The sequence below is a fragment of the Tupaia chinensis genome, unplaced genomic scaffold (genome assembly GCF_000334495.1).
Source record: "Tupaia chinensis unplaced genomic scaffold, TupChi_1.0 Scaffold144682_1, whole genome shotgun sequence".
In the NCBI taxonomy this organism is placed as follows: domain Eukaryota; kingdom Metazoa; phylum Chordata; class Mammalia; order Scandentia; family Tupaiidae; genus Tupaia; species Tupaia belangeri.
Genome location: NW_006204543.1, coordinates 2,555,742 through 2,570,477, shown reverse-complemented (window position 1 = coordinate 2,570,477; position 14,736 = coordinate 2,555,742). Strand labels below are relative to the sequence as shown.

The window sequence follows — 14,736 nt, the reverse complement described above, 5'->3', positions numbered from 1 at the left end:
CTGAGCCGGTATGCAGTGTCCTCTGGGTGGGCATCTCATTCCGTGTACTGTAGTGGTGCACAGCGGATGGGTGTGAACAAATACATTTAAAATGAAAAAAGATTTTCTTGCACCCAAATCATGCAAACTTTAATTGTATTTTTCAATGGACTTTTTGAAGTCTGTGATTTCTTAAAATAAAAAGTATGCCCTAGTGAATCCTTTAAAAAAAAAAAAAAAAAGTGAAAAATGTTTGCCTTTCTTCCCAGGAATGGTAGGATTACACCTCTCTCTAACAGATTGAGTTGGTGTGGTGTATTATTTCTTATCAAAGTGACAGCTTTAGGGCCTTGAGCCAGTAATGTTCACCATGTATAAGAAAGTCTGACACATATTGTACGATCTCAATTAAATAGTTAATATATACACACACATATATGCATTATATACATATATATACACACACACACACACACATCTATATATAATGCATGGTTTTTTTTCTGTAATGCATATATTAATTTTTGAAAGAAAAGTTTTGGGCCAGCTGGTCGTGTGGTAGTTAAGGTGCTGGACTCCCAAGTGGTTGACCATGGGTTGAGTCCTGGACCCGAGGGCTTGAAAACCTTGTTAGGTGTGTGCATGTGTGCCCAGAACCCTGAGAGGAGAGGAAAGGGACTGCACATAGCCATCCCCCAGAGGGTGATTGCTCACTTTCCCTGTGTCTCTGTCCAGCAAATACACATGCCCTTTGGCAAAACCTAAAATAGTAACAGTAATAATAAACAAACAAAAAATGAAGACTACTTAAGCAAAAATGAAGAAGAATAAACCGTGCAAACACTGAAAGAGGCTAGAATGGACATGGTCGTGTCAGAGTGGGCTCCAGAGCCAAGAAGACAAGCAGTAAGAGGGCTATTTCGTGATGCTAAAAGGGGCACTTTAAGAGCATGTGACAGTCAATTTATCCAATCACAGAGCTTTCAGATACCTGAACCCCAAAACCCACAGATCTAGAAGGAAAACGTGGGCCAACCTCTAATTTTGTTTGGAGATTTTAGCACGCTTCTTGGTAATTGTTAGAGTAAGTAGAGAATTAGGAAGGATCTGGAAAACTTGAACAGCACCATTAATCTAGCTGGCCTAAATGAAATTTATAGAGCATTCTACTCAGCAGCTGTAGGGAATACATTTATTTTAATTGCTTGTGGGACACTTTCCATGATCAAAAACTAGACCATAAAACAGACCTTAAGCAAATTTAAGAGAGTTAAAATCATACAAAAATGTTTTATTTGATTGTAATGGAATCAAATAAATCAAAGAAAGATAATACTAAATATTTGGAAAATGAAGAAACTTCTAATACATGAGTCAAAGAGGAAAGAAAACTCTCAAATATATTAAATGAGATGAAATAGCAAACTTTGTGATGTATAGCTCACGTAGTGCTCCCAGATTAGTTTGTAGCATTAAATTCATTTATTTATTTATCTTTATTATTTTTTTAGAGGTTTTTATTTTTTGCTATATGGTATGTGAGCTCGCCAGAGAGACAGAGAGACACAGAGAGACAGAAAGTGACAAATCACCTCCCAGGGGGGATGGCCACACCACAATCCCTTCTCCTCTGTTCTCCTCTTGGGATCTTGGGCATGCATGTGCACACATCTCATGCGAGTTTAAGCCACTGGGTCCAGGACTCAAACTGCAGTCAACCACATGGGAGTCCAGCAACATAGTCATTATGCCAACTGCTGCTCCCTAAACTCTTATTAAAAAAGGAGATAAGGAGCCGGCAGGTGGCGTGGCAGTTAATTAAGAGTGCTGGACTCCCACGTGGCCGACCGCAGTTCAAGTTCCAGACTTGGTGGTTTGCTCTCTCTCTCTCTCTCTCTCTCTCTCGTCCACGCGCTCTCACTCACTCACTCACTCTATCCCTCTCTGGTCAAATTAAAATAAATAAAGTTAAATAATTCTTAAAGGAAAAGGAGATAAAATCTCAAATCCATAATCTAAGCTTACACTAGAGAAGCATGTTAAACCCAAAGCAAGAAGATAGGAATAAACGTAGCACTAGAATGCAGTTAAATCAAAAACAGAGAAAGAGTAGAGAAAAATCATTGCAATCAAAAGCCAGTTCTTAGAACTGGCATAAAAAATTTACAGATTGGCAGTCAGACTGATCAGGAAAAAAGTGACAAAGTGTAAATGACCATTATTAAGAATAGGGGACCAGCAGATAACATAATGGTTACGTTGCTGGACTCCCATATAGTCGACCGCGGTTTGGGTCCTGGACCCGAAGGCTTAAAACTCACTCTGGGTGCATGTGCATGCATGCCCCAAATCCCAAGAGGAGAATGGAAGAGAAAGGATTGTGGTATGGCTATCACCCCTGGGGAGCAGAGTGATTTCTCGCTTTCTGTTTCTCTCTCTCTCTCTCTGTCTCTGGTGAGTGCGCATGCCCTATAGCAAAAATCTCTCAAAAAAAAAAAAAAAAAAAAGAAAGATAATGAAGGAAGACCCTTGGGAACCAGCAGTTAGCGTAATGGCTATGTCGATGGACTCCCACGTAGTTGACCACGGTTCACGTCCCGGACCCGGTGGCTTAAAACTCACACCGGGCGCGTGTGCGTGCGTGCCCAAGATCCCAAGAGGAAAATGGAGGAGAAGGGATTGCGGCGTGACCATCCCCCCTGGGGGATGATTTCTCGCTTTCTGTCTCTGTGTGTCTCTCTGTCTGGCGAGCGCACGCGCCCTGTAGTGAAAAAAACCTCTCCAAATAAAAAAAGATCCTTAACTGCTTGTCTGCAGGCATTCCAGTGAAGCACGCAGTGCCAGAGCAAGGATCAGGAGTGCCACCTCACCTGCTGTCCTGGGGGAATCAGAGGTGGTACGCGTTGCGCAAGATCGTTCCATGAAATGTGAAGAAGAGTGAAGAAGTTATTTCGTACTAGGATTATGTGTAATGATACCGTAATATATATTACATGTGTACATTAACTATGGAATAATACAAAATTTTCACATATTTGCGAATAATTTCCAGACTGCGTGTGCTTGCAAGAGAGAGAGGAGGGAAGGCACCCTCCCAGTGGGACATGCTTATGCCACAGTCCTTTCTCTTCCAGGTCTTCTTCCTGTCAGGGTTTTAGGAGTGTGTGCACACATGCCAAGTGTATCTTTTCAGTCAGTGGGGTCAGGATTCGAACCCTCAGTCAGCCATGTGGGATCTGACTCCACATGTACGGGGCTTAACCCACTGCATTGTGGGGCCGGCCCTCTCCTGCAATGTTTCGACGGTCAGCTTTAATAAACTACCATCATTGTCTGTATTTAACCAGCATGAGAATGAACACAATTTGCTTCTCAGAAACAAACCCCTTTCTTTGTTTACCGTTAGTTTTGTATATCTTGCCAAAGTTGTCCTTTACATTTACAGATCATCTCGTGCCAGCTGGAAGGGAGAGCGTGCCAGTAACATTGCTTTGTTTTGCAGGCGTCACTGAGTAAGCTGATGGAGACACTCGGTCAAGCAGAGCCGTATTTTGTGAAATGCATCCGCTCTAATGCTGAGAAGGTAAATGTCCCTGCCGGAGGGCAGGAAGCTCGGCTGACTTTAAGCTCTAAGTTTTTAAGGGTAACAAGTAGAGGGGGAGAGCTGTCTCTAATGTTCACAAGGAAAATACGTCCCATAAATAGTTTATATAGATATTTTTCTAATGCCCATTTGTGCCAGCCTATGAGGTCTTGTGGGTTTGATGTAGCATCGCCTAGAATTTAAGAAACAAATACTTCTTGAAGTATCATCAGAATAGTTCTTTTAGAGCCACCAGGGGGTGTGGTGGTTAACGTGCTGGATTCCCAGGCTGACTGTGGTATGAGCCCCGACCCGGCAGCCTGGAAATCATTCTGGGTGCATGTGCATTTCCGCATGCCCAGAACCCCAGGAGGGGAATGGAGAAGGGACTGTGGTATGGCCTCTCCTCCTCAGAGCAGTCTCTTACTTTCTCTTTCTGTCCTGTAAGTGCCCACTCCCTATGGCAAACACCAAAAATATTACTGATAATACAGTTTTATTTTATGAAACTTTAGTTGCTTTACTTTTTTAGGTTTTTGTTATAGGGTATATGCACTCACCAGAGAAAGAGAGGGAAAGTAAGAAATCACCCCCCAGGGAAGAGCCATGCTGCAATCCCCTGTCCCCATTTTTCCCTTGGGACTTGGGCACGCGCGCGCGCGCACACACACACACACACACACACACACACAAATTCACACACACACTTGCTGGAATATCTTCTAAGCTGCTAGATCCAGGACTTGAACCTTGGAGCCAGCCATGTGGCTTCCAGCATTCCAACCACCACACCACCCGCTGGCATGTTATCTGCTACTGAACTCTCTTTACAGAATTGCTTTGCATTTTACACGTTTAAAGATTCTTGTCAGTGGGACCAGCAGTTGGCATAATGGCTATGTCGCTGGACTCCCATGTAGGCGACCGCAGTTCGAGTCCTGGACCCAGTGTCTTAAACTCATGCCGGGCACATGTGCGTGCGTGCCCAAGATCCCGAGAGGAGAACGGAGGAGAAGGGATTGTGGCGTGGCCATCCCCCCTGGGGGTTGATTTCTTGCTTTCTGTCTCTGTCTTTCTGGCAAGTGCATGCACCCTATAGCAAAAACGTCTCTCCACCCCAAAAAAATAAACACACACACACGTGTGCATACACACACACGTTTTATGAATTTTTAAAAAAACGTTACACATGGATTTTTTTTTTTTTGGAGAGATTTTCACTGTAGGGCGCGTGCGCTCACCAGACAGACAGAGAGAGACATAGAGACAGAAAGCGAGAAATCACCCCCCAGGGGGGACGGTCACGCCGCAATCCCCTCTCTTCCATTCTCCTCTCGGGATCTTGGGCACGCACGCACACGCGCCCGGCGTGAGTCTCAAGCCACTGGGTCCGGGACACGAACCGCAGCCGACCATATGGGAGTCCAGCGACACAGCCATTACACTAACCGCTGGTTCCCAAAAAAACGTTACACATGGATTTTTGAACTGGCACAGAGGGTTGGGTGCCCCTACCTTCGATGTTGAAGGTTCAACTGTATATTCCTTCTGAGTTTTTAGTCTTCTCCCTCCCCACAGGGGAGCCTAGAAGCTTGGTGTCTCTTTTCCCTAGGGCCTGATAGTCAGAACTTATCTGTAGCTACCAGGTGGGAGGTGGGCTTGTCTATCGCCTTAGCTGTTTAACCAGACCAGCTCCAGTCAATCTCAAGATGACCACAAGTTAGTCATGCCAGACTACAGGTGCTAATTTGGAGGTCTGTTTTCTGGGTTAATCTTTTTCCCATTTGCTCTGTTCAGCTGCCCTTACGATTCAGTGATGCCTTGGTACTTAGGCAGCTCCGATACACTGGGATGCTGGAGACAGTTCGAATCCGCCAGTCAGGATACAGCTCCAAATATCCTTTCCAGGTTATGCATTTCTATTGATATTTAAATATATATGCACACTACGTCATTATCTTACTATTTCTTTGGTGCTCATTTTAAAAATTGCCCTTCTTTCTTTCCATTTTACCTCTTTTAAAAAGAAAGCAGGGGCATGTGCGCATGGCAGGGGTGGGCGGCTGGGTTCCACTTAGTTCCTGGTTTGAGCACAGGGCAGGCCCTCCGTTCTGCCTTTTGTACGTGGAATTGACGAGGGGTAGAGTACTTGCTCCCACCGAATGGCAGCAGTCTTTTTTAAGCCTGTGTTGTACTAGAGTCCGTTACCTGGCTGTCCTCCTTTGATGCGAATGTTTGCTGATATTTAAGTTTACTCATAACAGTACTGTTGATTCACCCGGAATTCTCTTGGCCAGGAAGCTGCCGGTGAGGTGCACAGGTGCTCTTGCCAGCTGCTACGGCTAGGCACGCAGGCCGCGGGGACGGCTTTCAGCAGCTGAGCCCGTCTGTGCTGCGGGTGGCAGCGGAAGTGTCATTCCCAGTTAGACCCTGTGATGGCTAGCGTGCTCATTGTTCTTACGCTAAAAATGTCAGGTTCTTGTGAGTAGCTCTGTTTGGTCTTGATAATACAGCTTTCTCCAAAGGGATAATTAGCTCCTGCCCTTCTCCCGTCCCCTTTGGTGACATACTGTGCTGGACTCGCTATTTCCCTCATTAGGTTTCTCTAACTTTTTATGATATTTAAAGTAGGCACTTGAAGGGCCTTCCCCTAATGAGAAAAGCCTTAATAAAGGGGGTAGTTAGCTAGTCTCAGACCGCGTTTGCGTACAGTTCTCTTGGCGTTTACATTCTCTCTTCATTTTTCAGGATTTTGTGAGCCACTTCCATGTACTTCTTCCCCGAAATATTATTCCATCCAAATACAACATTCAGGATTTCTTCAGGAAAATAAATCTTAACCCAGATAATTACCAAGTTGGGAAAACCATGGTAAATACTATGTATATAACCCTTGTCAAAATTGAGTGCTTGTTTATGTTTAAATAGTGATGATTGCCTATGAGAATGTTTATTGAAAATATAGGTATGTCTGGGACCAGCAGTTGGCGTAATGGCTGTGTCGCTGGACTCCCATGTAGTCGACCGCGGTTCGAGTCCCGGACCCGGAAGCTTAAACTCACACTGGGTGCGTGTGCGTGCGTGCCCAAGATCCCGAGAGGAGAATGGAGGAGAAGGGATTGCGACGTGACCATCCCTCCTGGGGGGTGATTTCTCGCTTTCTATCTCTATGTCTCTCTCTGTCTGTCTGGTGAGCGCACGCGCCCTATAGCAAAAACCTCTCAAAAAATATATAGGTATATCATTTATCATAAGGAATTGATGATTTTTAAAGAATAATTTTATTATTATTATTATTATTATTAATTATTATTTTTACAGAACTTTTTCACTCCCCAGAAAGAGACAGAGAGAGAGAAAGCGAGAAAGCAAGCCATTAGGTTGGGGACTCAAACCATGGTCAGCCATGTGGAAGTCTAGCTCCATACCCACTAAGCCTCCTGCTGTCCCTGAGGAAATGATCATTTACGAACACAGTCGGTATCAGTCATGGAGCTTAGGCTCGTGCTCCAACCCTGACTATGATCTCAGCCACCTAAACACCATCTCTCCTAGACAGTGTGCTGTGATCTCAGTCATGGAGCCTAGTCTCGTGCTCCAACCCTGACTATGATCTCAGCCTCCTAAACACCATCTCTCCCTAGACAGAGTGCTGTGATCTCCAGCACCGCTTGCCCAGAGCAGCCTCACCCAGACTCCTGCAAGTGCCCCTAACTTACCAGTCACTCTCTTTTCTTTGTCACCTTTCTTCTATTTCCTTAGGCTAGAAATCATAACCACCTCTGGCTTACCCTTTAACCGTCTTGAAAAGTTCTGTTTTGGACCAGCCAGGTGACACCGTGGTTAAAGCCAGTAGATCCCACATGGCTGACGGTGCACTTTGAGTCCCAGGCCTGGCGGTTTGAAAAACCGCATTTTTTTGAGCATGTGTACATGTGTGCCCAGAATCCCAAGAGGAGACTGCAAGAGAAGGGGTTGTGGTGTGGTCATCCCCCCTGGGGATGCTTTCTCTCTCTCTCTCTGCCTTTTTTCCCTGTTTTTCTTTGGCAAGTGCATGAACCCTCTAGGAAATTTCTTTCAAAAAGTTTTCTTCTTTTTTTACCTTCAGAGGATTCTCCGATCTCTCTCTCCCTTCCCGTCCCCATTGTGTCCTTATCCCCATCTTTGGCTCCTCTCACCCACGTGCTCGCAGGGTAAAGCCTGCTCCCTGGACTCTGCCTGTTTGTCACTCCAGGTCACGGGCTCTGCTTGGAACCTTAAGTCACTGTCTTCCTGTGCTTTTTACATCGGCCTCCTGCTCAGTGCCCGGATAACCTCCTCATGAAATTCGAACATCTTTCTCTTTTTCAAGGACCTCCATATTGTGACTTCAAACTATTTAATATCTTTTTTACAACAGTTAATTTCTCCATTGTCTCCTGCTGCCTCATTGCTTTCTGACCCGTGCTACCCCAGCGGAACCCTCTGTCTCTCCCGCATACTGGCCTTCTCTTTGCCTCTTTGGGTATACAATATTTACCTGCTCTTAAAGGTAAAACGCAAATCCCTTTTCCACAGGTATGTGTCCATTTTAACTTTGTTCCCCTTTAAAGTCCTAAGGAGTTATTAGTGGAATGAAGGAGTAGATAAAAAAAGATTAATTATTAAGAAACCTTTAATACCTGCTGGGTTCCAAAAAGACTGCTGTCATTACTGTATTCTTGTTATGATCAAGCTTCAAGATCTGTGTTCTCAACTTTCTTTCTCCCACCCCAGTGTCCTTGGAAAGTGCAGTGCAGCCCCAGCAGCACGCAACTCCTCAGGGCTGTGGTTCTCCCTGGCGATAGTGTGTTATGCCTCACACTGGATTTTCTGTCCTCTGGCCGCCTTCCACTGCCCCTTTCATGTCCTGGTACTCGTTCAACTTGATGACCGCTTTGGATAAATCTGTAGAAACATTTGTCAGTACTTCGTTCACATGTTACATGCCACTGTCCTCTTCTCTTCTTGACACAGGAAGGACGGTGTGTGAGTGAGTTTCTCATTTCTGTCTTCTCAAGCTGCATTCCTTATGTGTCTTCCTTCTGGTAGGTCTTCCTAAAGGAACAGGAGCGCCAGCGCCTACAAGACCTGCTCCACCGAGAGGTGCTCCGCAGGATCACTGTGCTGCAGCGCTGGGTCAGGGTCCTGCTGTGCAGGCAGCACTTCCTCCAACTGAGACAGGCGTCCATTGTGGTCCAGGTGGGAGCACAGGCTTCTTGGCACGGTTGACTGGCTTATACGGCCTTTCTCTAGTAGCCAGCACTGTTTCCCTGTTACACATCAAGTGACATTGTAAGCTTCGTCGATGAGAATGCACTGTACAAGTTTGCAGTGCTTGTAGCACCCCGCGTATTGCCCGGCATGCAGTCGCGCTGGGTTTTAATTAAGCTCGATGTGTAGTTGAGAGAAAGCGAGAAAGCAAGCCATTAGGTTGGGGACTCAAACCATGGTCAGCCATGTGGAAGTCTAGCTCCATACCCACTAAGCCTCCTGCTGTCCCTGAGGAAATGATCATTTACGAACACAGTCGGTATCAGTCATGGAGCTTAGGCTCGTGCTCCAACCCTGACTATGATCTCAGCCACCTAAACACCATCTCTCCTAGACAGTGTGCTGTGATCTCAGTCATGGAGCCTAGTCTCGTGCTCCAACCCTGACTATGATCTCAGCCTCCTAAACACCATCTCTCCCTAGACAGAGTGCTGTGATCTCCAGCACCGCTTGCCCAGAGCAGCCTCACCCAGACTCCTGCAAGTGCCCCTAACTTACCAGTCACTCTCTTTTCTTTGTCACCTTTCTTCTATTTCCTTAGGCTAGAAATCATAACCACCTCTGGCTTACCCTTTAACCGTCTTGAAAAGTTCTGTTTTGGACCAGCCAGGTGACACCGTGGTTAAAGCCAGTAGATCCCACATGGCTGACGGTGCACTTTGAGTCCCAGGCCTGGCGGTTTGAAAAACCGCATTTTTTTGAGCATGTGTACATGTGTGCCCAGAATCCCAAGAGGAGACTGCAAGAGAAGGGGTTGTGGTGTGGTCATCTTTCCCTGTTTTTCTTTGGCAAGTGCATGAACCCTCTAGGAAATTTCTTTCAAAAAGTTTTCTTCTTTTTTTACCTTCAGAGGATTCTCCGATCTCTCTCTCCCTTCCCGTCCCCATTGTGTCCTTATCCCCATCTTTGGCTCCTCTCACCCACGTGCTCGCAGGGTAAAGCCTGCTCCCTGGACTCTGCCTGTTTGTCACTCCAGGTCACGGGCTCTGCTTGGAACCTTAAGTCACTGTCTTCCTGTGCTTTTTACATCGGCCTCCTGCTCAGTGCCCGGATAACCTCCTCATGAAATTCGAACATCTTTCTCTTTTTCAAGGACCTCCATATTGTGACTTCAAACTATTTAATATCTTTTTTACAACAGTTAATTTCTCCATTGTCTCCTGCTGCCTCATTGCTTTCTGACCCGTGCTACCCCAGCGGAACCCTCTGTCTCTCCCGCATACTGGCCTTCTCTTTGCCTCTTTGGGTATACAATATTTACCTGCTCTTAAAGGTAAAACGCAAATCCCTTTTCCACAGGTATGTGTCCATTTTAACTTTGTTCCCCTTTAAAGTCCTAAGGAGTTATTAGTGGAATGAAGGAGTAGATAAAAAAAGATTAATTATTAAGAAACCTTTAATACCTGCTGGGTTCCAAAAAGACTGCTGTCATTACTGTATTCTTGTTATGATCAAGCTTCAAGATCTGTGTTCTCAACTTTCTTTCTCCCACCCCAGTGTCCTTGGAAAGTGCAGTGCAGCCCCAGCAGCACGCAACTCCTCAGGGCTGTGGTTCTCCCTGGCGATAGTGTGTTATGCCTCACACTGGATTTTCTGTCCTCTGGCCGCCTTCCACTGCCCCTTTCATGTCCTGGTACTCGTTCAACTTGATGACCGCTTTGGATAAATCTGTAGAAACATTTGTCAGTACTTCGTTCACATGTTACATGCCACTGTCCTCTTCTCTTCTTGACACAGGAAGGACGGTGTGTGAGTGAGTTTCTCATTTCTGTCTTCTCAAGCTGCATTCCTTATGTGTCTTCCTTCTGGTAGGTCTTCCTAAAGGAACAGGAGCGCCAGCGCCTACAAGACCTGCTCCACCGAGAGGTGCTCCGCAGGATCACTGTGCTGCAGCGCTGGGTCAGGGTCCTGCTGTGCAGGCAGCACTTCCTCCAACTGAGACAGGCGTCCATTGTGGTCCAGGTGGGAGCACAGGCTTCTTGGCACGGTTGACTGGCTTATACGGCCTTTCTCTAGTAGCCAGCACTGTTTCCCTGTTACACATCAAGTGACATTGTAAGCTTCGTCGATGAGAATGCACTGTACAAGTTTGCAGTGCTTGTAGCACCCCGCGTATTGCCCGGCATGCAGTCGCGCTGGGTTTTAATTAAGCTCGATGTGTAGTTGTATCTCGTGAGGTGTGAGGGCAGGGAGTTAAGCGCTTTCATTTCGTTGACGCGGTTCTTTATTTACCCGTCCTCTGAGTGCGCTCGAGGGCCATATGTACACTGTCGTCGTTAAGCACCCGTTTGGATAGACACTGTATTCGACAGTTGGCTTTTATTATTTTCCTCATTGATTTATATCATTGGCTGTCCTGTGGGACCTAGTCTGTTTGTCTACCTTCATCGTGAGACTGTGTGCATGGTTACCTTAAAGCCGTTAATGTTATGTGGACAAATTGTAGCAAAAGAGTATGACGTAATTTGTTAAAATTATTTTGTAGGGCATGAAAGCATCCAAAAACTTTAAGTTCTGTAATTAACTTCATCAACGTTATATTATCCTTAATAGCTGTTTTTGGCCAGGCATACCTCCAAAATTTTTTTTATTTTCAAGCACCCACAATTTAGCCACTTACCCCAGTTATGACATAAGACACGCATACTGTCCTTCGATCTTGTGAAAGCGCGATACGCGATGTCAGGCGTGGCACCCAGTCTCTGTTCTTTTTCTTCCCCACAGCGGTGGTGGAGGAGCTACCTGCACCAGAAGCACTTCAGAGCTGCAGCCGTGCGGAAGGACGCCCTCACGATGGCCAGCGCAGCCACTCTCCTCCAGGCCTCCTGGCGCGCTCACTTAGGGAGGCAGCGCTACGTGGCGCTGCGGGCCGCGGCCGTTGTCCTCCAGCAGAGGTGGCGGGAGCAGCGCAGGCGCAGGCACACGGCCGCTGCCCGCATCCAGGCCTGGTGGAAAGGTCACAGGCAGAGGAAGAAGTACCAGGAGCAGAGGAACAAAATTATTCTCTTGCAGTCAGCCTGTAGAGGATTCAGAGCAAGACAGAGGTAGTCGTCCCCTTCTTCCCAAGTGCTTTGTAGCTCTGCTCTGAGTCCCACTTGGATCAGACGGGGTTATATCAGCTTATCTCCCCCCAGACAGGGATTCTCCTACAGTTGTAACCCACAGTCCGTGGTCCGCAAGAGCAGTTAAGTATGTGCTCATTAGATTTGGGAACCAGCATGGCCTGTGGCTATAACTGCTGAGAATGAACTTTCACATTGTGTGAAACCTTAAGCAATTGGTAATATTCAACTGTTTTTGCCTTCAGAAACTTCAGTTTCATGGGAACCAGCAGTTAGCGTAATGGCTATGTCGCTGGACTCCCATGTAGTCGACTGCGGTTCGAGTCCCGGACCCGGAGGCTTAAACTCACACTGGGTGCGTGTGCGTGCTTGCCCAAGATCCCGAGAGGAGAATGGAGGAGAAGGGATTGTGCCGTGACCATCCCCCCAGGGGGGGGTGAACACACATGCCCTGGGACAAAAACCTAAATAAATAAATAAGCTGAACTTTTTTATTTTTGGAGAGGTTTTTGCTATAGGGCGTGTGCGCTTGCCAGAAAGATAGAGACAGAGAGACAGCGAGAAATCACCCCCCCCAGGGGGGATGGCCACGCCGCAATCCCTTGTCCATTCTCTTCTCGGGATCCTGGGTCCAGGACTCGAACTGTGGTCAACTGCATGGGAGTCCAGCGACATAGCCACTACGCTAACTGCTGGTCCCTCAGGTTTACCTTAAAGTATGGTTATTACTAAAGTGAGAGCTTACTTCTACACTAGTTTATGTTTTAGCTAGGATTCCCTGTTAGGGATAATATACTTACTGTCATCTGACTCGTGGAAGCAGGAGAATTAGAAAATAAAAAGGAAACTTTGCAACTTTCCATTTTTTCTAAATTCCCAGTAACTGTATTTTTCCAGTGGTAACCAAGAGACACCTGTAACCTATCTTGTCTGTTTTTATGTAGATTGAAAGCTTTGAAGGAACAGAGGCTAAAAGAAGCAAAGCTAGACCTTGGCTTGGTGACTGCTGTGGAGGCACAGGGAGCCCTGGACATTCAGGGTTCAGACCCTTCGGAATGGGAGGACCGTTCCTTTGACAGCAGAGTGAAAGCTGTGGAGGAGCGGAAGTCTGAGGTAGAGAGTAGTAGGATTGGCCGGGGGAGCTCGGTGGACTGCTCGAAGGAGTGCACAGACCAGCGACAGGAGAGAGCCAGGAGCCAGAGTGGAGTGGATTTGCAAGAAGGTGTGATTGTTAGAGAGAGGCCCAAGTCCTTGGAGGACCTCCATCAGAGGAAAGTCGGCCGGGCTAAAAGGGAAAGTCGGAGGATGCGAGAACTAGAACAAGCTATATTTAGCTTAGAGTTGCTGAAAGTCCGTTCCCTCGGGGGCGTGTCTCCTTCAGAGGAACGCAGATGGTCTACGGAGTTGGTGCCTGAAGGCCTTCAGTCTCTACAGGGAACGCCTGATAGTGACAGCTCTCAAGGAAGCTTGGAACTCCTGAGCTGTGAGGAAAGCTCGAAGAGCAGCGTGCAGTCCACGGTGGAGGGTGACGGGGACGCGCTGGTGCCTTCCCCTCGGCTCTTGGGCGGTCCAGGACGTGGTTCACAGGGCAGCACCCTCCGTGCCTCGCGTGAGACTAGCCATGCATCCACTCGAGAGGGAGCCGCCTCCGACTCAGAGCACTTGAAGAGTGGGACTGCGAAGGAGAAGCCCACCTGTGCATCGCAGCCTGTCCCCTGTAAACCACAGCAGAGAGAACCCTTCCTCTCAAATAGCCTGCCGACGTTTTTCTATATTCCCCAACAAGACCCGCTGAAGACGAGCTCCCAGCGAGACACAGCTATCCAAAGAAACAGAGTCTCGGACAGTGAAGACACACGAGGGGCAGCTCTTACTTCAGATATCAGCAGGGACACTAGAAAGTGTCACTTCTCCGAAGATCAACTTGGTCCTTCTTCGCATACAGATCCTGCTAATGCTGTACTTAAGAAGTTAGAAAAGCTCAACACTGAGAAGGAAGAAAGGCAGCGGCAGTTGCGGCAGCAGAATGAAAAAGAGATGATGGAACAGATTCGCCAGCAAACAGATATTTTAGAGCAGGCGCGTAAAGCCTTCGAGACCACTGAAAAGCCAAGAACAGTGGAGCCTTTCCAGGAAACGCCTTTCTACCAGACAAAGCAGCGAGCAGAGAGGCCATCTTCTCTCCTCATTCTCAGTGCCCCTAAGGGGGAACCTGGTGTGGTCGGGTCCCCGTCAGTAGCTACTAAAGATACAGCTCTTGCCTCACATGACAGTCCCGCTGCTCACTTACGCTCAAAGGATCGACCTGTTACCCTGTTCTTTGACAGAAAAGGAAGCTCCTACCAGTCTGGTGTTGTCAGGGAACTGTCCACGGCAGACGGAGTGGGCACCCCGCTAAACGTAGCCTGTAAACTCTCTCATAATCGTGTTTCAAAAAGAGAACACCACAGGCCCACTCAGTCACATGGCCATAGATCGGATGGCTCTTCCAGAGAGGGAAGCACTAGGGCCATTTTCTTCACGCCAAAGGACAATAAGAGTTTCCTCCTGTAAGTGAGATGTTTGCTATGTTTTTTTGTGTGTGTATGTGGGGAAGCTTGGGGAGTATTTTATTAAGATGGCTTGTTTGTGTGGGTACTGCTCAAATTAGCCATTTCCTCTTTGTAAAAATATTCCCTGATTGTTGACACCATAGGGCCCCTAAACTGGATGAGGTTATACTGTAGGAACCTTGGACCAAGCACAGACTGGGGTTTATGGCTCCTCCCTATTAAGTGAGACCGCGCTGGTGAGGGCAGGACAGTGCCTGCATAGGTATTC

At 47.0% G+C, this 14,736-nt stretch overlaps 1 protein-coding gene across 13 annotated transcripts in view; it reads left to right on the top strand.

The window, feature by feature from the left end:
- Nucleotides 1–14,736, top strand: part of MYO9A (myosin IXA) — a 206,150-nt gene that overhangs the window by 132,277 nt on the left and 59,137 nt on the right. For 9 of the 13 annotated variants that reach the window (XM_027767790.1, XM_027767784.1, XM_027767785.1 and 6 more), the window contains 7 exons: nt 3,482–3,562; nt 5,360–5,470; nt 6,311–6,433; nt 7,962–8,093; nt 8,633–8,782; nt 11,579–11,898; nt 12,861–14,465. In XM_027767790.1, coding sequence (XP_027623591.1) covers nt 3,482–3,562; nt 5,360–5,470; nt 6,311–6,433; nt 7,962–8,093; nt 8,633–8,782; nt 11,579–11,898; nt 12,861–14,465 — 2,522 coding nt within the window. The remainder of the gene's footprint in view (nt 1–3,481; nt 3,563–5,359; nt 5,471–6,310; nt 6,434–7,961; nt 8,094–8,632; nt 8,783–11,578; nt 11,899–12,860; nt 14,466–14,736) is intronic. The other 4 variants (XM_027767791.1, XM_014583740.2, XM_027767787.1 and 1 more) reach the window with 2 other exon arrangements.